This window comes from Bombina bombina, chromosome 3 (genome assembly GCF_027579735.1).
Source record: "Bombina bombina isolate aBomBom1 chromosome 3, aBomBom1.pri, whole genome shotgun sequence".
Lineage (NCBI taxonomy): Eukaryota > Metazoa > Chordata > Amphibia > Anura > Bombinatoridae > Bombina > Bombina bombina.
The window spans coordinates 647,135,000-647,159,144 of record NC_069501.1 but is presented as its reverse complement, the minus strand read 5'-3'; the positions used below and the strand labels follow the sequence as shown (position 1 = coordinate 647,159,144).

General features: G+C 36.0%; 1 protein-coding gene across 2 annotated transcripts in view; it reads left to right on the top strand.

The window, feature by feature from the left end:
- Positions 1 to 6,090: 6,090 nt before the first annotated feature.
- LOC128653834 (multidrug and toxin extrusion protein 1-like) overlaps positions 6,091 to 24,145 on the top strand; it is a 174,864-nt gene continuing 156,809 nt past the window's right edge. Inside the window, exons 1-3 of one of the 2 annotated variants that reach the window (XM_053707370.1) lie at positions 6,091 to 6,338; positions 19,877 to 19,978; positions 22,616 to 22,684. In XM_053707370.1, the coding sequence (XP_053563345.1) occupies positions 6,225 to 6,338; positions 19,877 to 19,978; positions 22,616 to 22,684 (285 nt within the window). In that variant the 5' untranslated portion in view covers positions 6,091 to 6,224. The remainder of the gene's footprint in view (positions 6,339 to 19,876; positions 19,979 to 22,615; positions 22,685 to 24,145) is intronic. The other variant, XM_053707369.1, reaches the window with a different exon arrangement.

Below are 24,145 nucleotides of genomic sequence, written 5' to 3'. Positions count from 1 at the left end.
ATTGGCTGATAGGATTCTATCAGCCAATCGGAATTTGAGGGACGCCATCTTGGATGACGTCATTTAAAGGACCAGTCATTAGTCGGGTAGTCGTCGGTAGAGCTGGATGTTCCGTGCCGGAGGTTTTCAAGATGGAGCCACTCATCGCCGGAAGGATGAAGATAGAAGATGCCGCTTGCATGAAGATGTCTGCCGGTCCGGATGTCCTCTTCTGCCAAGATATGATGAAGACTTGTGCCCGGCTGGAGGACCACTTGTGCCCGCATCGGATGAAGAGTTCGGCCCGGTTGGGTGAAGACGGCTCAAGGTAGGGTGATCTTCAATGGGGTAGTGTTAGGTTTATTTAAGGGGGGATCGGGTGGGTTTTAGAGTAGGGGTGTGTGGGTGGTGGGTTGTTGTAATGTTGGGGGGGGTTGTATTTTATTTTACAGGTAAAAGAGCTGATTACTTTGGGGCAATGCCCACAAAAAGCCCTTTTAAGGGCTGGTAAAAGAGCTGACTACTTTGTAATATAGTATAGGGTAGGGGATTTTATTATTTTGGGGGGCTTTTTATTTTATTAGGGGACTTAGATTAGGTGTAATTAGATTAAAATTCTTGAAATATTTTTTTATTTTTTGTAATTTAGTGGGGGTTTTTTTTGTACTATAGTTTAGTTTATCTAATTGTATTTTAGTTTAGATAATTGTAGGTAATTAATTTAATTAATTTATTGATAATGTAGTGTTAGGTGTATTTGTAACTTAGGTTAGGATTTATTTTACAGGTAATTTTCTAATCATTTTAACTAGGTAGCTATTAAATAGTTATTAACTATTTAATAGCTATTGTACCTAGTTAAAATAAATACAAAGTTGCCTGTGAAATAAATATAAATCCTAAAATAGCTACAATGTAATAATTAATTATATTGTAGCTATTTTAGGGTTTATTTTATTGGTATTTAGTTTTAAATAGGAATAATTTATTTAATTATAGTAAATTTATTTAAATGTATTTAAATTATATTTAACTTGGGGGGGTGTTAGGGTTAGACTTAGGTTTAGGGGTTAATAACTTTATTATAGTAGCGGCGACATTGGGGGCGGCAGGTTAGGGGTTAATAATTGTAGGTAGGTGGCAGCGATGTTAGGGAGGGCAGATTAGGGGTTAATAAAATTTATTTTAGTGTTTGCTAGGCGGGAGTGTGGCAGTTTAGTAGTTAATACATTTATTATAGTGGTGGCGATGTCCGGTCGGCAGATTAGGGGTTAATAAGTGTAGGTAGGTGGCGGAGACGTTGGGGGGGGCAGATTAGGGGTTAATAAATATAATGTAGGTGTCTGTGATGTTAGGGACAACAGATTAGGGGTTCATATGGATAATGTAGGTGGCAGCGGTGTCCGGAGCTGCAGATTAGGGGTTAATAATAAAATGCAGGTGTCAGAGATAGCGGGAGTGGCAGATTAGGGGTTAATAAGTGTATGGTTAGGGGTTTTTAGACTCTGGGTTCATGTTAGGGTGTTAGGTGTAGACTTAGAAAGTGTTTCCCCATAGGAAACAATGGGGCTGCGTTAGGAGCTGAACGCTACTTTTTTGCAGGTTTTTTTCTGCCATCTCAGCCCCATTGTTTCCTATGGGGATATCGTACATGAGCATGTTTTTCCAGCTTACCGCTACCGTAAGGAACGCTGGTATTGAGGGTTGAAGTGGAACTAAATTTATCTCAACGCTCACTTTTCTGAGGCTAACGAAGCCATTCAGAAAACTCGTAATACCAGCGTTGGCTTAAGGGAGCGCTGGAAAAAAAAGGAGCGTTAGAGCCGCAGGTTTTTACTGACAAAACTCTAAATCTAGGCGTTAGTAATCCACATAAATATCACAATGAAATTATTTATCTACAACTATCCTTGTAGATATTAATGGTGATTTTCTGTTAAAAACCATTATATATGTTTTTGTAAAGGATTATAATTGACTCCATTATTGTTGGAGTATTTTGTTTTTGAACATGTATATCCCTTTAAAGGGATAGTAAACCCAAATTTTTTCTTTCATGATTCAGAGAGAGCATGCAATTTTAAGCAACTTTCTAATATACTCCTATTATAATTATTTCTTTATTCTCTTGGGCCTAGATTTAGAGTTCGGCGGTAGCCGTGAAAACCAGCGTTAGAGGCTCCTAACGCTGGTTTTAGGCTACCGCCGGTATTTGGAGTCACTCAAAATAGGGTCTAACGCTCACTTTTCAGCCGCGACTTTTCCATACCGCAAATCCCCTTACGTCAATTGCATATCCTATCTTTTCAATGGGATCTTTCTAACGCCGGTATTTAGAGTCGTTTCTGAAGTGAGCGTTAGAGCTCTAACGACAAAACTCCAGCCGCCGGAAAATAGCAGGAGTTAAGAGCTTTCTGGGCTAACGCCGGTTCATAAAGCTCTTAACTACTGTACCCTAAAGTACACTAACACCCATAAACTACCTATGTACCCCTAAACCGAGGTCCCCCCACATCGCCGCCACTCGATTAAAATTTTTTAACCCCTAATCTGCTGACCGCCACCTACGTTATACTTATGTACCCCTAATCTGCTGCCCCTAACCCCGCCGACCCCTGTATTATATTTATTAACCCCTAACCTGCCCCCCACAACGTCGCCGCCAGCTACCTACAATAATTAACCCCTAATCTGCCGACCGCAAAGTGCCGCCACCTACGTTATCCTTATGTACCCCTAATCTGCTGCCCCTAACACCGCCGACCCCTATATTATATTTATTAACCCCTAATCTGCCCCCCACAACGTCGCCGACACCTGCCTACACTTATTAACCCCTAATCTGCCGAGCGGACCTGAGCGCTACTATAATAAAGTTATTAACCCCTAATCCGCCTCACTAACCCTATCATAAATAGTATTAACCCCTAATCTGCCCTCCCTAACATCGCCGACACCTAACTTCAATTATTAACCCCTAATCTGACGACCGGAGCTCACCGCTACTATAATAAATGGATTAACCCCTAAAGCTAAGTCTAACCCTAACACTAACACCCCCCTAAATTAAATATAATTTAAATCTAACGAAATTAATTAACTCTTATTAAATAAATTATTCCTATTTAAAGCTAAATACTTACCTGTAAAATACATCCTAATATAGCTACAATATAAATTATAATTATATTGTAGCTATTTTAGGATTAATATTTATTTTACAGGCAACTTGGTAATTATTTTAACCAGGTACAATAGCTATTAAATAGTTAAGAACTATTTAATAGTTACCTAGTTAAAATAATAACAAAATTACCTGTAAAATAAATCCTAACCTAAGTTATAATTAAACCTAACACTACCCTATCAATAAATTAATTAAATAAAATACCTACAATTACCTACAATTAACCTAACACTACACTATCAATAAATAAATTAAATACAATTTCTACAAATAACTACAATTACATAAACTAACTAAAGTACAAAAAATAAAAAAGAATTAAGTTACAAAAAATAAAAAATCCAATCAGCCAATCAGATTGAGCTCGCATTCTATTGGCTGTTCCGATCAGCCAATAGAATGTGAGCTCAATCTGATTGGCTGATTGGATCAGCCAATCGGATTGAACTTGATTCTGATTGGCTGATTCCATCAGCCAATCAGAATATTCCTATCTTAATTCCGATTGGCTGATAGAATCCTATCAGCCAATCGGAATTCGAGGGACGCCATCTTGGATGACGTCCCTTAAAGGAACCGTCATTCGTCGGGAGACGCCGGAAGAAGAGGATGGATCCGCGTTGGCTGATTCAAGATGGACCCGCTCCGCACCGGATGGAAGAAGATCGAAGATGCCGCTTGGAGAAGATGTTTGCCGGTCCGGATGTCCTCTTCTTGCCGGATAGGAGGAAGACTTTGGAGCCTCTTCTGGACCTCTTCAGCACCGGATGCCAGGACGGATCGGTGATACCTGGATGGTGAAGACAAGGTAGGAAGATCTTCAGGGGCTTAGTGTTAGGTTTATTTAAGGGGGGTTTGGGTTAGATTAGGGGTATGTGGGTGGTGGGTTGTAATGTTGGGGGGGGGGGGTATTGTATGTTTTTTTTTACAGGCAAAAGAGCTGATTTTCTTGGGGCATGCCCCGCAAAGGGCCCTGTTCAGGGCTGGTAAGGTAAAAGAGCTTTTACATTTATTAATTTAGAATAGGGTAGGGAATTTTTTATTTTGGGGGTCTTTGTTATTTTATTAGGGGGCTTAGAGTAGGTGTAATTAGTTTAAAATTGTTGTAATATTTTTCTTATGTTTGTAAATATTTTTTTATTTTTTGTAACTTAGTTCTTTTTTATTTTTTGTACTTTAGTTAGTTTATGTAATTGTAGTTATTTGTAGAAATTGTAATTTATTTATTGATAGTGTAGTGTTAGGTTAATTGTAGGTAATTGTAGGTATTTTATTTAATTAATTTATTGATAGGGTAGTGTTAGGTTTAATTATAACTTAGGTTAGGATTTATTTTACAGGTAATTTTGTAATTATTTTAACTAGGTAACTATTAAATAGTTCTTAACTATTTAATATCTATTGTACCTGGTTAAAATAATTACCAAGTTGCCTGTAAAATAAATATTAATCCTAAAATAGCTACAATATAATTATAATTTATATTGTAGCTATATTAGGATGTATTTTACAGGTAAGTATTTAGCTTTAAATAGGAATAATTTATTTAATAAGAGTTAATTAATTTCGTTAGATTTAAATTATATTTAACTTAGGGGGGTGTTAGTGTTAGGGTTAGACTTAGCTTTAGGGGTTAATCCATTTATTATAGTAGCGGTGAGCTCCGGTCGTCAGATTAGGGGTTAATAATTGAAGTTAGGTGTCGGCGATGTTAGGGAGGGCAGATTAGGGGTTAATACTATTTATGATAGGGTTAGTGAGGCGGGTTAGGGGTTAATAACTTTATTATAGTAGCGCTCAGGTCCGCTCGGCAGATTAGGGGTTAATAAGTGTAGGCAGGTGGAGGCGACGTTGAGGGGGGCAGATTAGGGGTTAATAAATATAATATAGGGGTCGGCGGTGTTAGGGGCAGCAGATTAGGGGTACATAGGGATAACGTAGGTTGCGGCGGTGTACGGAGCGGAAGATTAGGGGTTAAAAATAATATGCAGGGGTCAGCGATAGCGGGGGCGGCAGATTAGGGGTTAATAAGTGTAAGGTTAGGGGTGTTTAGACTCGGGGTACATGTTAGAGTGTTAGGTGCAGACGTAGGAAGTGTTTCCCCATAGGAAACAATATGGCTGCGTTAGGAGCTGAACGCTGCTTTTTTGCAGGTGTTAGGTTTTTTTACAGCTCAAACAGCCCCATTGTTTCCTATGGGAGAATCGTGCACGAGCACGTTTTTGAGGCTGGCCGCGTCCGTAAGCAACTCTGGTATCGAGAGTTGCATTTGCGGTAAAGATGCTCTACGCTCCTTTTTTGGAGCCTAACGCAGCATTTTTTTGAACTCTCGATACCAGAGTTAATTTTATGCTGCGGCCAGAAAAAAGCCAGCGGAGCGTTAACAGCCCATCTACCGCCAAACTCCAAATCTAGGCCTTGGTATCTTTATTTGAAAAACTTACAATGTAAGCTAAGGAGCTGGCCTATTTTTGGTTCCTGGCTAGTGCTTGCTGATTGGTGGCTACATTTAGCCACCAGTAAGCAAGTACAACCCATGTTCTGAACAAAGAATGGGCTTTTAAGCTTACTACATTCCTTTTTTTTTTTCAAATAAAGATCCCAAGGGAAGGGAGAAAATTTGATAATAGGAGTAAATTAGAAAGTTTCTTATCATTTTGCTCTTTCTGAATCATGAAAGTTTAATTTGACTTTAGTGTCTCTTTAATATCTTTAATATCCATCTGTAAAATGTTATCCGCTAAAACACTACATTAAAACTAGTAGTACATAAACAATCAATATGTTAGCAATAACGCATTATAAAATAAATCAAGTCCCCTGCAGGATATACTTGTTTTAATTTAAAGACAAATTCTTACTTTACATTCCTGCACCAAGAAACCTGCCCAGCCACAAAAAAAAGCTGACAAACTTGTCCATTAGTTTAACTCTCATGCACTCTAAATCAGGTGTTATTCAGTTCCTTTTGTGACGGTTTATGTACCACAGCTACAGACAAGGAACCTTTCATTTGTGATTTTTTGAAAGAAAACAAACTATCTAAGAAGTTATCACAATGACACTAAATTGCTTTTCTGGTTGCTGCAGCACAAGCTTTAAGAGGATTCAGCAGTTCTTTATAGACAATATTGGGGAATTGAAGATGCTTCTGTGGTTTACTGGCCCTCTGGTAAGTCTCTGACACATTTTTTGTGGTTTCTTTAAAACATTCTAATATATTCACTCATATTGCATATCACCCCCCCTCCTCCCAGAAAGTAAACACACAAACACAGGCACACACAAATACAAACACTCAGACACACTTAAAAACACACTCGGATGCACACACAAACACTCGGAAACATACTCAGACACGCACAAAAACACTCAGACACACGCACAAAAATACTCAGGCACACACACAGAAACACTCAGGCACACACACAGAAACACTCAGATACACACACACACAAAAACACTCAGACACACAAAAACACTCAAACACACACAAAAACACTCAGACACACACACATACAAAATATGTAAACTGCACTGCATTAATTATAAAGCTCATGCCTAGAGCTGCTCCCTGGCTCAGCAGAGCATCAAATGAAAGATAAACAGGGCGCTCTAAAAATAAATCACTAAAGAAAAGGTTTAGGCACGCAAACTATGAAAATTCTGCTCTCTGACTCTGTACCAAGTCTGTCAGTGCACAGCCCGGGCTGCGTGTCTACCACTTCTTATGGCCAAGCACCTCTGCTCTCTGCTCACCCCCAGACCCCCACCTGCCCTCCTCTCCTACCTCTTCAGTCTGAACTTAGTGTACCGTAACTTTAGAGACAGTGTCAGACAGTCATCCCCCTCATGATTTCCCAGTTCCTGATTAGAGAGACAGCACAGCAGTGAGTGACTCCACAGCTCCACATGCCACTGAGCAGTGAGCACAGATAGGCAGGCAGGTTTAGGCTAGCAGTACAACTTTACAAGCCCCACGGCACGCCCACAACATTCATAGTGAAATTGGGCAGTAGAGGAGCAAAGTACAAACAAGCAAAAGCAGTTGGGAAAACTATTTGTGAAAATTGCAGTGCTGGCTCAAAAATATGTGTCTACAACTTCCCCAGTCCCACTAATGTTCACAAATTCTGGCCCCTCTAATAAAAAAATATATGCATCTCTACATTGTATTTCTTTGAATTTCAATAAAATTAAAAAAAAAATAAAAAAAATTTTTTTAGTGGTGTCACCCCCTGGAGGGTGTCACCCAGGTGTGGCCCGCACCCCCTAGTGATGCCACTGCCAGGGCAAACACAAGTTTTCTTTATTGCTGTTACAATGCAATTCAGATTTTTTTTTCTCTCTCATTTTTAAACATTTCTGTGATTAAATAAAGCTAGGGACTCGTTATTCCTTGCATAGACTGTGCTGTGGGGATTCTCCTTAGCCAGTGAATATTTGTTAGTAGTTCACAAACATGCACCTTTATATTAGATTTGCAGTAGAAATACAATAGACATTATCCACAGTTTACTTTTCCTTAGTCAGTCAACTTAATTTAGTATAATGAGGAAGGTGCTGGGTATCTCCTTTTTAACTCAATATCAGTAATGAAACTGAGAAAAGTGGCACCTCATTTTTTGTTTTGTTTTTGCAGTTATCTTTAGATGATGGTTTTGTCACAACCAGGTTTTGATGACTTCTCCTGTGTAAAGATATCTTAGGATAGAGATTTGGACAGTCTTGTTTTACTTATTGGACAGGACATTTGAAAATATTTTCTTATCATTTGTGTATTTTTACAAGTTTGATTGTATTTAAACAATTATCTTCATATTTATATACTTCATATTTCTGTATCTTTGTAGGGTCTGTAGTGATAGTGCGCCCCCTATAGTCTTCTGTTTCACACTTAGTGAATATAAGGTAACTGAGTGCTAAATACTTGTAGCTTTTTCAGTTTCTTTACTATGCACTTTCTGCTAATATCAATATCAAGAAAGAAAGGAAGAAAGTTTTACACAACTTTCAAGTTTACTTCTATTATCGCATTTATTTTGCTCTCTTGTTATCCTTTGTTGGAGAGCATACCTAGGTAGGCTGAGAAGCATGTATGTGTCCCGAGCACTGTATGACAGCTGTGTTTATAACATTTATTTTAACAATACTGTACATTGTTAAGCACTAGAAAAAAAATCAGTGTTTGCAACAATGTATAACATTGTTACTAATATAAAAACAACCATACCTACCCTATAATCTACATTATTAATCCTTCTTCCCAGTATCACAGGGCACAAATCCATCTACAAGAACATCCTGAGGCAATAGAGTAAAGCTGGTTTTCTATATGAAGAATTATCTTTCTGCTAATGCAAGGGAACATTACATTTACATTTTGCATAACACAGATACAATTAAATATCACCCAAATAAAATACATTACTATGTATACCTACTAGTGAGACATTATATAAATGTGTTATAATCTGTGTAACAAGATATAAATTACATTACTATGTATACCTACCAGTGAGACATTATGTAAATACATTATAATCTGTGTAACAAGCTATAAAATACATTACTATGTATACCTACCAGTGAGACATCATGTAAATGTGTTATAATCTGTGTAACAAGCTATAAAATACATTACTATGTATACCTACCAGTGAGACATTATGTAAATAAATTATAATCTGTGTAACAAGCTATAAAATACATTACTATGTATACCTACCAGTGAGACATCATGTAAATGTGTTATAATCTGTGTAACAAGCTATAAAATACATTACTATGTATACCTACCAGTGAGACATCATGTAAATGTGTTATAATCTGTGTATAAAGCTATAAAATACATTACTATGTATACCTACCAGTGAGACATCATGTAAATGTGTTATAATCTGTGTATAAAGCTATAAAATACATTACTATGTATACCTACCAGTGATACATTATGTAAATACATTATAATCTGTGTAACAAGCTATAAAATACATTACTATGTATACCTACCAGTGAGACATCATGTAAATGTGTTATAATCAGTGTAACAAGATATAAAATACATTACTATGTATCCCTACCAGTGAGACATTATGTAAATATGTTATAATCTGTGTAACAAGCTATAAAATGCATTACTATGTATACCTACCGTGAGACATTATGTAAATGCATTATAATCTGTGTAACAAGATATAAATTACATTACTATGTATACCTACCAGTGAGACATTATGTAAATGTGTTATAATCTGTGTAACAAGCTATAAAATGCATTACTATGTATACCTACCAGTGAGACATTATGTAAATGTATTATAATCTGTGTAACAAGCTATACAATACATTACTATGTATAAATACCAGTAAGACATTATGTAAATGTGTTATAATCTGTGTAACAAGCTATAAAATACATTACTATGTATACCTACCAGTGAGACATCATGTAAATGTGTTATAATCTGTGTAACAAGCTATAAAATGCATTACTATGTATACCTACCTGTGATACATTATGTAAATGTGTTATAATCTGAATATAATACAAACAAATGGGGAGTGTTTGCACACACACACCAAAGCAGCGCAATAAACCTGGAAGTTATAAATTGAATATCATATATAAAACATACCAATTGTTATTGTGTAAAATATAAATACAAATAACACAAAGTCCAGTGATGTAGATGCAAGGAAAGTTCTTTATACTTATTAAAAGATCCTATGAATAAAGCAAAGGATTCCAGCAGCTCCTCTTGAACAGGTGATTCCACAGACCTTGATTGTAAAACACGTTTTTTCTCTGAAATTAGAGAAGAGAGGAGCGCAGACTCAAATGCAGAGTAATAACAGTTTTAATATAACACACAAGACAAATGGCCACTCACAAGATAAAAGTTAAAATTCAGCATATGTGCAACAATAACACAAAAGACTTATCGTCTCATGTCAGGTTCCTTCTGTGTTCCAAAAATGTCAAAGTTGGCGTGTCCCTCCAATGATTTCCAAATATAGCCCGGTTGTCAGATTATGTCCGTTGCAAAGTGTCTCCAAACAAAGTTCAAGCAAAAGCATCAGACATAAACAACAGTGGTAATAATACCTGTGATTCAATACTGGAATATGGGGCAAGGAGGATAACAGGCAGATTGACAATTGCGACTATGTAATAACGTTCCTCTGCTCTTATACCTCCAGACTCGTAGCTGCAGACTTAGAGCTGGGGCGGCTTCACAGGAACGAATGGCTCAGGGATGGGAGGGTCTCTACGCGTTTCGTCACGTCTCGGCGTGACTTTCTCAAGAGTAATAGGTGATAAGGGAAGAGAGGCTCTATAAAGGGGAGTGTAAATACACACACCCACTTATTAGACCAATCGCATGGGGTAAATAACGGCAGTGTTGGATATCTAAGATAAAAACGACATATAAGAAAAATGACAATACTTTCTTTAAAATATCACAATAATAAATACTAAATACGATATGCATATAAATATTGATTAATAAAGATGGGCATGCTAATAATACCATACAATATAGATACAAGAATATATATATGAATATGTTAATAAGAATATGCTATAATACATAGACCAATATTCAAATATTAAAATACTATATATATAGAAAAATTGTGTAAACATGTATATATTAAATATAAATATATGTATCTTAAAAATACTAATAATAGTAACACCTGAATTAAAATTAAAAAATTAAAACCATTAAAATTGATGTATGTTATGAAACTATTTTATAAAAAGGCCTGCAAGTCAATTTCTATATTTAACCCATTGGGCTCCATACAATTGAGATTTTTAATCCAAAAGGTTTCTTGTTTTCTAAGTTTTAATAGTCTATTTGTGTCCCATACATTAGGTTTTACCCACTCTATAACTTTGACAGTGAGATCTAGGGGATTTTGATTGTGGTGGGTTTTGAAGTGACGGGACACACTATGATTTTCAAAACCGTTTGAAATATTATTTACATGTTCTCTGATTCTATATTTGATTTTTCTCTTCGTGCGCCCTATATAAATATATCCACATTTACAGACTAATTGATAGACCACATATGTAGTGTGACATGTATATCTATCTTTACATGTATACTTTTTGCTATTGTTATAGTTATAAAAATGAGTACTGTCTTTATCTATTAAAGGACACAAAATACAATCCTTCTTTTTGCACAGATGTAAACCATTTTTGCCCCCACACCATTTATTCAGAGAAACAGATTGTTTTTTATTATCTCTTAATTTTGTGGGAGCAATATAATTTTTAATATCTTTGCTCTTCTTAAAAATCACCTGTGGGACATTATGTAAATACATTATAATCTGTGTAACAAGATATAAAATACATTACTATGTATACCTACCAGTGAGACATCATATAAATGTGTTATAATCTGTTTACCAAGATGTAAAATACTTTTCTATGTATACCTACCAGTGAGATATCATATAAATGTGTTATAATCTGTGTAACAAGCTATAAAACCCATTTCTATGTATACCTACCAGTAAGACATTATGTAAATGCATTATAATCTGTGTAACATGATATAAATTACATTACTATGTATACCTACCAGTAAGACATTATGTAAATATGTTATAATCTGTTTAACAAGCTGTAAAATACATTTCTATGTATACCTACCAGTGAGACATTATGTAAATATGTTATAATCTGTTTGAAAAGCTGTAAAATACATTTCTATGTATACCTACTAGTGAGACATTGGCCTCTAGTTATCAAGCCGTCAACAGCAAATACGCTGGAATTCCGCAGCGTATTTGTGGCGAGGCTGATTCACCTTAGTTATCAAGCCCTACTGCCCGGAAAAAGTAGAATCAAGTGACGTAAGCTTCGATCCGCCGGACTCAGTCCGACACAGATCGATGCTTACGTCACTACAGATGTTCCGAACGCAAGTTCGGCACAATCTGACTACTTTTGGTAGTTATCAAACTACTACCAGATACGCACGCCACTATTCCGGGCCAGTGTACCTGGATTTAAATCCGCCGCCCTAGAGGCGGCAGATCCCATAGGAATCAATGGGAGTCTGACCATAGTGAAAGCTCATGTTCGCTGCTGCCCGATATCCCATTGATTCCTATGGGAAATGTCTGCACCTAACACCCTAACATGTACCCCGAGTCTAAACACCCCTAATCTGCCCCCCTACACCTCTGCAACTAAATAAATGTATTACCCCCTAAACCGCCGCTCCTGGACCCCGCTGCAACTATAATACACATGTTAACCCCTAAACCGCCGCTCCCTGACCCCGCCGCCACCTACATTATACATATTAACCCCTAATCATCCGCCCCCTATACCGCCACCACCTACATAAACTTATTTACCCCTATCCTGCAATCCCGGACCCTGCCGCAACTAAATAAATTGTTTAACCCCTAAACCGCTGCTCCCGGACCCCACCGCCACCTTTATTAAAGTTATTAACCCCTATCCTGCCCCCCATACCGAAGCCACCTATATTAAACTTATTAACCCCTATCCTGCCCCCCCTATACCGCCGCCATCTATATTAAAATTATTAACCCCTAAACCTAAGTCTAACACTTACCCTAACCCCCCCTAACTTAAATATTATTTTAATAAATCTAAATTTAAATTACTATTATTAACTAAATTAATCCTATTTAAAACTAAATACTTACCTGTAAAATAAACCCTAACGCCTAGATTTAGAGTTCTGCGTTAGCCGTCAAAACCAGCGTTAGGGGGTCCTAACTCTGGTTTTGGCCGCCCGCTGGTATTTAGAGTCAGTCAGGAAAGGGTCTAACGCTCACTTTCCAGCCGCGACTTTTCCATACCGCAGATCCCCCTACGCCATTTGTGTATCCTATCTTTTCAATGGGATCTTTCTAACGCCGGTATTTAGAGTCTTGGCTGAAGTGAGCGTTAGAAATCTAACGACAAAACTCCAGCTGCAGAAAAAAGTCAGGAGTAGGGATGGGCGAATGTGCAAATTTTCGAATTTCGAATGTAGAACGAATGTTATTACCGAAATTCGAATTCTAAATTCGAATGTCGATAAGAACGAATATTCTTAAAAATTCGAAAATCGAATGTTATTTACAGTTTTCGAATGTCACTTTCGAATTCGAATGTTTATAATTATATCGAATGTCTACATTCGAAATTCGAATTTTTCGAATTCAAATATAAATTCGAATTTTTCGAATTCGAATATATAAATTCGAATTTTTCGAATTCGAATATAAATTCGAATTTTTCGAATTCGAATATAAATTCGAATTTTTCGAATTCGAATATAAATTCGAATTTTTCGAATTCGAATATTGCATAATTCGAATATTACATTTAAAAGCATTAGAAATACTATTACAATCTAAATTCAAATTTTTTTTTTTCGAATATTGCATAATTCGAATATTACATTTAAAGAAAAAGCATTAGAAATACTATTACAATCTAAATTCGATTTTTTTGAATTCGAATACACGTATTGCATAATTCGAATATTACATTTAAAGAAAAAGCATTAGAAATACTATTACAATCTAAATTCGAATTTTTCAAATTCGAATACACGTATTGCATAATTCGAATATTACATTTAAAGAAAAAGCATTAGAAATACTATTACAATCTAAATTCGAATTTTTCGAATTCGAATATTGCATAATTCGAATATTACATTTAAAGAAAAACATTAGAAATACTATTACAATCTAAATTCGAATTTTTCGAATTCGAATACACGTATTGCATAATTCGAATATTACATTTAAAGAAAAAGCATTAGAAATACTATTACAATCTAAATTCGAATTTTTCGAATTCGAATATTGCATAATTCGAATATTACATTTAAAGAAAAAGCATTAGAAATACTATTACAATCTAAATTCGAATTTTTCGAATTCGAATATTGCATAATTCGAATATTACATGTAAAGAAAAAGCATTAGAAATACTATTACAATCTAAATTCGAATTTTTCGAATTCGAATATTGCGTAATTCGAATATTACATTTAAAGAAAAAGCATTAGAAATACTATTACAATCTAAATTCGAATTTTTCGAATTCGAATACACGTATTGCATAATTCGAATATTACATTTAAAGAAAAAGCTTTAGAAATACTATTACAATCTAAATTCGAATTTTTCGAATTCGAATACACATATTGCATAATTCGAATATTACATTTAAAGAAAAAGCATTAGAAATACTATTACAATCTAAATTCGAATTTTTCGAATTCGAATACACGTATTGCATAATTCGAATATTACATTTAAAGAAAAAGCATTAGAAATACTATTACAATCTAAATTCGAATTTTTCGAATTCGAATATTGCATAATTCCAATATTACATTTAAAGAAAAAGCATTAGAAATACTATTACAATCTAAATTCGAATTTTTCGAATTAGAATATTTTCGAATGTAATCGTAAAATTCGAAACCGAATATTCGAAAATCGAATGTTAGAATGTTATGTAAACATTCGAAATTCGATTCGAACGAACGAATGTGTTAAAATTCGTGCCGTTTTTCGAATGTAGCGAAACATTCGCCCATCCCTAGTCAGGAGTTAAGAGCTTTATGGGCTAACGCAGGTTCATAAAGCTCTTAACTATTGTGCTCTAAAGTACACTAACACCCATAAACTACCTATGCACCCCTAAACCGAGGTCCTCCCACATCGCCATCACTCTATTAATTTTTTTTAACCCCTAATCTGCCGACCGCCCACCGCCGCCACCTACATTATCCCTATGTACCCCTAATCTGCTGCCCCTAACACCGCCGACACCTACATAATATTTATTACCCCCTAATCTGACCCCTTCAACGTCGCCGCTACCTATATACAATTATTAACCCCTAATCTGCCGACCGGACCTCACCACTACTATAATAAATGTATTAACCGCTAAAGCTAAGTCTAACCCTAACCCTAACACCCCTCTAAGTTAAATATAATTTTTATCTAACAAAATAAAATAAATCTTATTAAATAAATTATTCCTATTTAAAGCTAAATATTTACCTGTAAAATAAACCCTAATATAGCTACAATATAAATAATAATTATATTGTAGCTATTTTAGGATTAATATTTATTTTACATGCAACTTTGTATTTATTTTAACTAGGTACAATAGCTATTAAATAGTTATTAACTATTTAATAGCTACCTAGCTAAAAGAAATACAAAATTACCAGTAAAATAAATCCTAACCTAAGTTACAATTAAACCTAACACTACACTATCATTAAATTCAATACAAATACCTACAAATAAATACAAATAAATACACTAACTAAAGTACAAAAAATAAAAAAAGAACTAAGTTACAAAAAAAATTATAATTTACAAACATTATAAAAATATTACAACAATTTTAAGCTAAATACACCTACTCTAAGCCCCCTAATAAAATAACAAAGCCCCCCAAAATAAAAAAAATTCCCTACCCTATTCTACAATAAAAATTGTAAAGCTCTTTTACCTTACCAGCCCTTAAAAGGGCATTTTGCGGGGCATGCCCCAAAGAATTCTGCTCTTTTGCCTGTAAAAAAAAACATACAACACCTCCCCAACATTACAACCCACCACCCACATACCCCTAATCTAACCCAAACCCCCCTTAAATAAACCTAACACTAAGCGCCTGAAGATCTCCCTACCTTGTCTTCACCACAAGAAGAGGGTCCAAAGTCTTCATCCAATCCGGGCGATGTCTTCATCCAAGCGGGGGCTGAAGAGGCCCATCATCCAGCTGAAGTCTTCATCCAAGCGGGGGCTGAAGAGGTCCATCATCCAGCTGAAGTCTTCTATCAAGAGGCATCTTCAATCTTCTTTCTTCCGGATCCATCTTCATCCCGCTGATGCGTAACATCCTTCCTCCATGATGAACTCCCGACGAATGAAGAATCAGCCAATCAGATTCAAGTTCAATCCGATTGGCTGATCCAATCAGCCAATCAGATTGAGCTTGCATTCTATTGGCTGTTCCAATCAGCCAAAAGAATGCGAGCTCAATCTGATTGGCTCATCCAATCAGCCAATCGGATTGAACTTGAATCTGATTGGCTGATTCAATTAGCCAATCAGAATTTTCCTACCTTAATTCCGATTGGCTGATAGAATCCTATCAGCCAATCGTAATTCGAGGGGCTCCATCTTGGATGACGACACCTTAAAGGAACATTCATTCATTCGGAGTTCGTCGTGGAGGAAGGATGTTCCGCATCAGCGGGATGAATATGGATCCGGAAGAAAGAAGATTGAAGATGCCGCTTGATAGAAGACTTCAGCCGGATGATGGACCTCTTCAGCCCCCGCTTGGATGAAGACTTCAGCCGGATGATGGACCTCTTCAGCCCCCGCTTGAATGAAGACATCGCCCGGATTGGATGAAGACTTCGGACCCTCTTCTGGATGGATCGGTGATTCCCGGCGTGGTGAAGACGAGGTAGGGAGATCTTCAGGGGCTTAGTGTTAGGTTTATTTAAGGGGGGTTTGGGTTAGATTAGGGGTATGTGGGTGGTGGGTTGTAATGTTGGGGGGGTATTGTATGTTTTTTTTTACAGGCAAAAGAGCAGAATTCTTTGGGGCATGCCCCGCAAAAGGCCCTTTTAAGGGCTGGTAAGGTAAAAAAGCTTTACAATTTTTAAAGCTATGTTCGCCGGGAACTATTCAACGGCGAACTATTCAGGACATCACTAATTATAATCTGTGTAACAAGATATAACATACATTTATATGTATACTTACCAGTGAGACTATGGGGCATATGTATCAAGCTCCAAATGGAGCTTGGTGCCCCGTATTTCTTGTGAGCCTGCAGGCTCGCCAGAAACAGCAGTTATGAAGCAGAGGTCACAAAGAACGCTGCTCCATAACCTGTCCGCCTGCTCTGAACAGGCGGACACACATCGCCACAATACAACCCGATCGAGTATGATCGGGTTGATTGACACCCCCCTGCTGGCGGCCCATTGGCCGCGAGTCTGCAGGAGGCGGCGTTGCACCAGCAGCTCTTGTGAGCTGATGGCGCAATGCTGAATACGGCGAGCATATTGCTTGCCGTATTCAGCGAGGTCGTAGTGTCGGATCAGGTCCGCCAGACCTTGATAACTAGAGGCCATTATGTAAATGCATTATAATCTGTGTATTAAGATATAAAATACATAAATTGTATACCTACCAGTGATACATTATGTAAAAACTTTATAATCTGTGTATTAAGATATAAAATACATTTCTATGTATACCTACCAGTGAGACATTATGTAAATAGGTTATAATCTGTGTAAAAAGATATACAATGCATTACTATGTATACCTACCAGTGATACTTTATGTAAATGTGTTATAATCTGTGTATTAAGATATAAAATACATTACTATGTATACCTACCAGTGAGACATTATCGGCTAGATTTAGAGTTCGGCGTTAGCCGTCAAAATCAGCGTTAAGGGGTCCTAACACTGCGTTTTAATGCCCGCTGGTATTTAGAGTCAGCCAGGAAAGGGTCTAACGCTCACTTCCTTACCCTGACTCCAGTCTACCACAGATCCCCTTACGTCAATTGCGTATCCTATCTTTTCTATGGGATTTGCCTAACGCTGGTATTTGGAGTCTTGGACCAAGTGAGCGGTAGACCCAATACCGACAAGACTCCTACCGACAAAAAAAGTCAGTAGTTAAGAGCTTTATGGGCTAACACGGTAATATAAAGCTCTTAACTACTGTGCTACAAAGTACACTAACACCCATAAACTACCTATGTACCCCTAAACCGAGGCCCCCCCCACATCGCAAACCCTATAATAAAATTTTTTAACCCCTAATCTGCCGACCGGACACCGCCACCACCTACATTATACCTATGAACCCCTAATCTGCTGTCCCTAACATCGCCGACACCTATATTATATTTATTAACCCCTAATCTGCCCCCCCAACGTTGCCGCTACCTAACTACACTTATTAACCCCTAATCTGCCGACTGGACCTCGCCGTCACTATAATAAATGTATTAACCCCTAAACCGCCACACTCCCGCCTCGCAAACACTAGAATAAATTGTATTAACCCCTAATCTGCCCTCCCTAACATCGCCGCCACCTACCTACAATTATTAACCCCTAATCTCTCGCCCACAACGTCGCCACTACTATAATAAATATATTAACCCCTAAACCTAACTCTAACCCTAACCCTAACACCACCCTAAGTTAAATATAATTTTAATTAAACAAAATAATATTCCTAAAATTAAATAAATTATTCCTATTTAAAACTAAATACTTACCTAGAAAATAAACCCTAATATAGCTATAATACAAATAATAATTATATTGTAGCTATTTTAGGATTTATATTTATTTTACAGGCAACTTTGTATTTATTTTAACTAGGTACAATAGCTATTAAATAGTTAATAACTATTTAATAGATACCTAGTTAAAATAAGTACAAAATTACCTGTAAAATAAATCCTAACCTAAGTTACAAATACACCTAACACTACGCTATCATTAAATTAATTAAATAAATTAACTACAATTAGCTAAACTAAAATACAATTACAGACAATACAGACAAACACTAAAATACAGACAAACACTAAATTACAAAAAATAAGAAAAAATTACAAGAAGTTTAAACTAATTACACCTAATCTAAGCCCCCTAATAAAATAAAAAATACCCCAAAATAAAAAAATGCCCTACCCTATCCTAAATTACTAAAGTAATCAGCTCTTTTACCAGCCCTTAAAAGGGCTTTTTGCAGGGCATTGCCCCAAAGTAATCAGCTCTTTTACCTGAAAATAAAAATTCAATACCCCCCAACATTACAACCCACATACCCCTACTCTAACCCACCCAAACCCCCCTTAAAAAAAACTTATCGCTAACCCCCTGAAGATCTCCCTACCTTGAGTCGTCTTCACCCAGCCGAGCCGAATTCTTCATCCAAGGTGCGCAGATGAGGTCCTTCATCCGGTAGAAGTCTTCATCCAAGCGGGGCAAGAAGAGGTCCTCCATCCGGTAGAAGTCTTCATCCATTTATATGATACAATCATATACTTATTGTGGTCTATTGTTTAAGAAAATGAGTAACTCACGATAGTTAGGTAAAATTAATAGGGTTAAAGACAAGTCCAAAAAGTCTCTAATTAACTTCCAATTCCAAATAAGAGGTTAACACAAGGAGCTCCTTGCAGATGCGTGATGCGACCTCACAGTTCGGCAGCTAACTCTGCCCCCAGCATGCAGCATTACATAACAATTCATTATTTTATTTATTATTTTTAAAGCGTATGATCATATCAATATTTTTGAGGGGGCACAGCATTCCATTTGGGTGGGCATTGCCCCCCAATGCACCCCCTTGGAGCCAACCCTGACTACCAGTGAGACATTTTGTAAATGCATTATAATCTGTGTAACAAGCTATAAAATATATTTCTTCACCTGCACCTGAAACCTGGAGACCTGACCCATTCTCTCTCACTGACACACATATCCCATAATGGTGCACATGCAAGTACCATGTAGCATAAAACTGCTAATTTATCTTATTGTCTATAGTCATGAAAACAATATTATCAGTAGTTTTCATTCAATGTGTATTGTTTCAAATCTATATTTTCTTATTTTTTTTAGACTTTGATCAGTGTATTGGACTATGCACCATACGTCATAACGGCTATATTTTGTGGACATCTAGGAAAGGTTGAACTAGATTCCATCACGCTGGCTAATGCTGTAGGTATAACTTTATATCTATATAATTACTACATTTTGCATTACATTATGAACAAGAAAATTGCTACCATAACAATGTTTTAATGACTTCTGCTATTTTACATATTTATGAAAAAGAAAACTATTATCACATTTTCTACAAGGCTAGCATATATGCTTTGTAATTATTAATAGTCATATTTTCACTTCATACAAAATGAAGAAAAACTTTTAAACATACTTGCAGTGTATATAGTGTAATTTTTAGAATATGTAGTTTATAGAAAATGATTGGCTCAAGTAACAAACACTTTCCATACATAGTGTTACAACTAATTGGTATATACACACATAAACACCTCGTAATTACAAAGTTTCTCTGCCATCTTGCAATAATTAATATGCTAGTTGAGTGTAATGTTTAATGCATTAACACCATATTTGCTGCAATTATTTTTACAATAGCCAAAATTCCCACCACCACTTATTTGGAGGAGCCAATCTTGAGTTTTGTTAGAAGTAAACAAATCTATAATTGTTCTGCAGTTCCTTCACTGTCTGAACCTTCCTGCTGAGGCCAATTTGGGACAGATATGTAGCAAGGATGAGGTTTATGAAGGTTGCCAATTCTTTTCACATAAATTTCACAATTAAAGTACTGGAAAAGGCAGCAAACTATGTAATACAATTATAATGCACAGTTGTTTTATTTCAAACATTTCATATTAGAATATCAAAAGGTTTTCATATCCATCCAATGTATTTTTTATTTATTTATTTGCTTTTAGCAACCTGTCATAAGTAAATGTGTTTTCAAGCAAGAGTGTAAGTTCTTGGTCAAGTAGAAATTCCTGGTATAAGCTTAAGCTCCCCTAAGTGAAAATTCAAAGGTTACCCTTTGGACCCCTAACCAGTTTTAATCTTTTGTTTCTATTTGAACTAAGGCTTAAAAGCCCAAAATAATACTCACCACTGCAGCAAGCTTGAGAATAAATGCTTAGAGCACTCATATGTCTTCAGAAAGCTGAATGTTGAAATTTTAAATAAATAACTTTGAAGCAACATTTTTAGTAGCCATGATTTCTATCTGGCTAGTTCCTCCTTAACAATGAGGGTCGTTTCTCAGTGACTGACATCTTTTTCATCAGTAAACTTCACTGTCTACTAGCTTTGCTGGTCATGAAAAACAAAAACATTATTTGCAATAGCACTAGGTGCATAAGTATGGATGTTATTGTAAGACACTAGTCAGATAGCAGCAGCCTGTACTTGCACAGTAACCTACAGGTTAATGGCTGCATTTCAGCAATTATGGACTGTGATCCTCTGAGGTTATAAATGTATAATATCAATATTTATACTTAGTTTATACTTAGTTATTAGTTTATACTTAGTTATAGAGTAGAGATTGGAAACATTTACTGTCAGTTCATGTTCCTATTTCACCCAGAATAAATAAACTGTGTATTGTTGGATGAATTGGTTACATCTTCTGCAATGGAACCCCCGGGGTATGCTTCTCCATGGATTCTAGCACCTTGGGAATTAACAGGGTCAACTAATTAAAGGTCTGTTTGTTTAATAAACTTGTTTATGTATTATAAAAAAAATAACTAAACAGACCCTGTGCTACAACTGTGTGGAAGAGGAACATAAAAAATAAATAAATACATGAATTGAATACTGAAGAAAGCGACATACACATACATACTTCAATGATGATGCAACTTAATGTTTAGAATGAATTGCCATAGAGATAAACAGCAAAAACACATTATCATTCAGACACGTTATACATAGAAAACATTTTAATCGTCAAATTGGTAGTAAGTACGCAAACAAGATAATACAATGTTTTATAAACAAATTACAGGTATAGTTATCACTGTGTAACCTATATGAGGATAAATAATGCATTTGCAGAGCAATCCCACTTGCAACTTACTCGTTTTATGTGCACACTTTCTGAGGTACCAGCTCCTATAGAGCATGTACAAGATTTCACAGTACATCACATAGTTGCATGAAACATGGGGCAGGAAAATTATTTGAAATTTGTCAGAAAAAAAAAGAGTGCTTATTTGAAAGTGTTATTGTATAGTCTTTTTTGTGCATTTGTTGATTATGCAAGTCTAGAGGATTTAATGGTCCTTTAAACCACAATGCATATCCAATACATGTGGACAGGGTTATGACAGTGGTTAGCAATGTTTTTTTTTTCTCTGGCAAGCTGATAAATTACCAATAAAAAAACAATAAACCTTTACTTATTTCACAAAACAAAGTCACATTATTTATTGAAATCTGCTTGTCATATATAAAGCTTAGTTGTGCCATTATATTACAAGCTCCAAAGTAAGGTGGTGCAGTCATTTATATGGTTGGGACTGCATAAGGAAAAGGGTTAATGCAGAACTGTAGTTCTAGTTTACCATTAAGAGACAGCTTGATCCAGTTATTTCCCTGCGTTTTTATTTTTGACTAAGAAAAACAACTCTATCATGAATGTATTTTTTTTGCCATTTAATATAAGAAAATAGAGATGACAATCATATCTAATTTGATGTCATGATGTTAGATGTTTATGTTGAATAGATGTGATTCATAAGATACATTTTAAACTGCTTTCTATAAAGTTATCTATGTATTTCTTTTCAGATTGCTGCAGTGACAGGACAGTCTATTGGGCTTGGATTGGCATCAGCATGTGACACTCTAATCTCCCAGGTACAAAAATTCAATTGGCTTTGCCGCTAACACTTTCTTTTTATACCTCTGTAAAATAATCAGAAAACACTATCAAATCTAGCAGACTAAAAAATTGATGACAAACTTGCACTTGTTTTCAGCAGATGACAATTCTTTTGAACATTGTCCAGTATTGTCAGTGTGTTTTTCCAATGATTACAAAACAAACAATGTATCTGCCATTAATCCCCCCTGAATGTCAGAATTATTTTTTCCAACAAAAAAAAACGCAAATTCATTATCTGCATCATTAATCTATTGATTTTGTTATCAAAAAATCTAGGGGTCGATCCGATATAAATCGTCGCCCGCAAAAGCCGGCGACGCCAATATTTGCGCGGATTTGGTATCACATATACGGCGTAACCTAGAAGTTACGCCCGTATATTTCTGCCGTCGCCCGCAGTTTTTTGGGCCATAGGCAGGTATACCAAACCCGCGCAGTTTGGTATCCAATATGCAGCGTAAGGACTTACGTGGCGAAAATGGAGAAAACTTACTCCATTTTCACCTCGCCACAAAAAGCAGCCATAAGAAGCCTTACGCTGACTATTGGAGCCCCGTAACTCCCTAAACTAACTAGAAAATAAACCTAACACCTAACGCATGCGCAATGTCTATCTCCCTGTCAACCGCGATCTGCTAAAATAAACCTAACACCTAACGCATGCGCAATGTCTATCTCCCTGTCAACCGCGATCCCCCCCCCCCCCGAAATCCCTAATAAAGTTATTACCCCCTAAACCGCCGCTCCCGGACCCCGCCGCCATCTACATAAACTAACCCCCTACTGTGAGCCTCTAAAACCGCCGCCATCTACCTTATCTATCCCCTAATCTGACCCCTTACACCGCCGCCACCTATATAAAAATTATTAACCCCTAATATAAGCCCCTTACACCGCCGCCATCTCTATTAAAATGATTAACCCCTAATTTAATCTACCTACCCCGCCGCCAGCTATATTATCTATATTAACCCTAAGTATATTATAGTTAATATAGGTATTACATTATATATATTAACTATATTAACCCTAATTATATTAGGGTTAATATAGTTAATATAGTTACTATAGTATTTATATTAACTATATTAACTCTATCTAACCCTAACTAAATTTATATTAAATTAATCTAATTCATTTATAAACTAAAATATTCCTATTTAAATCTAAATACTTACCTATAAAATAAACCCTAAGATAGCTACAATATAATTAATAATTACATTGTAGCTATGTTAGGGTTAATATTTATTTTACAGGTAAATTGTTAATTATTTTAACTAGGTATAATAGATATTAAATAGTTATTAACTATTTAATATCTACCTAGTTAAAATAATTACCCAATTACCTGTAAAATAAATCCTAACCTACGTTACAAATACACCTACACTATCAATAAATTTAATAAACTACAAACATCTATCTAAAAA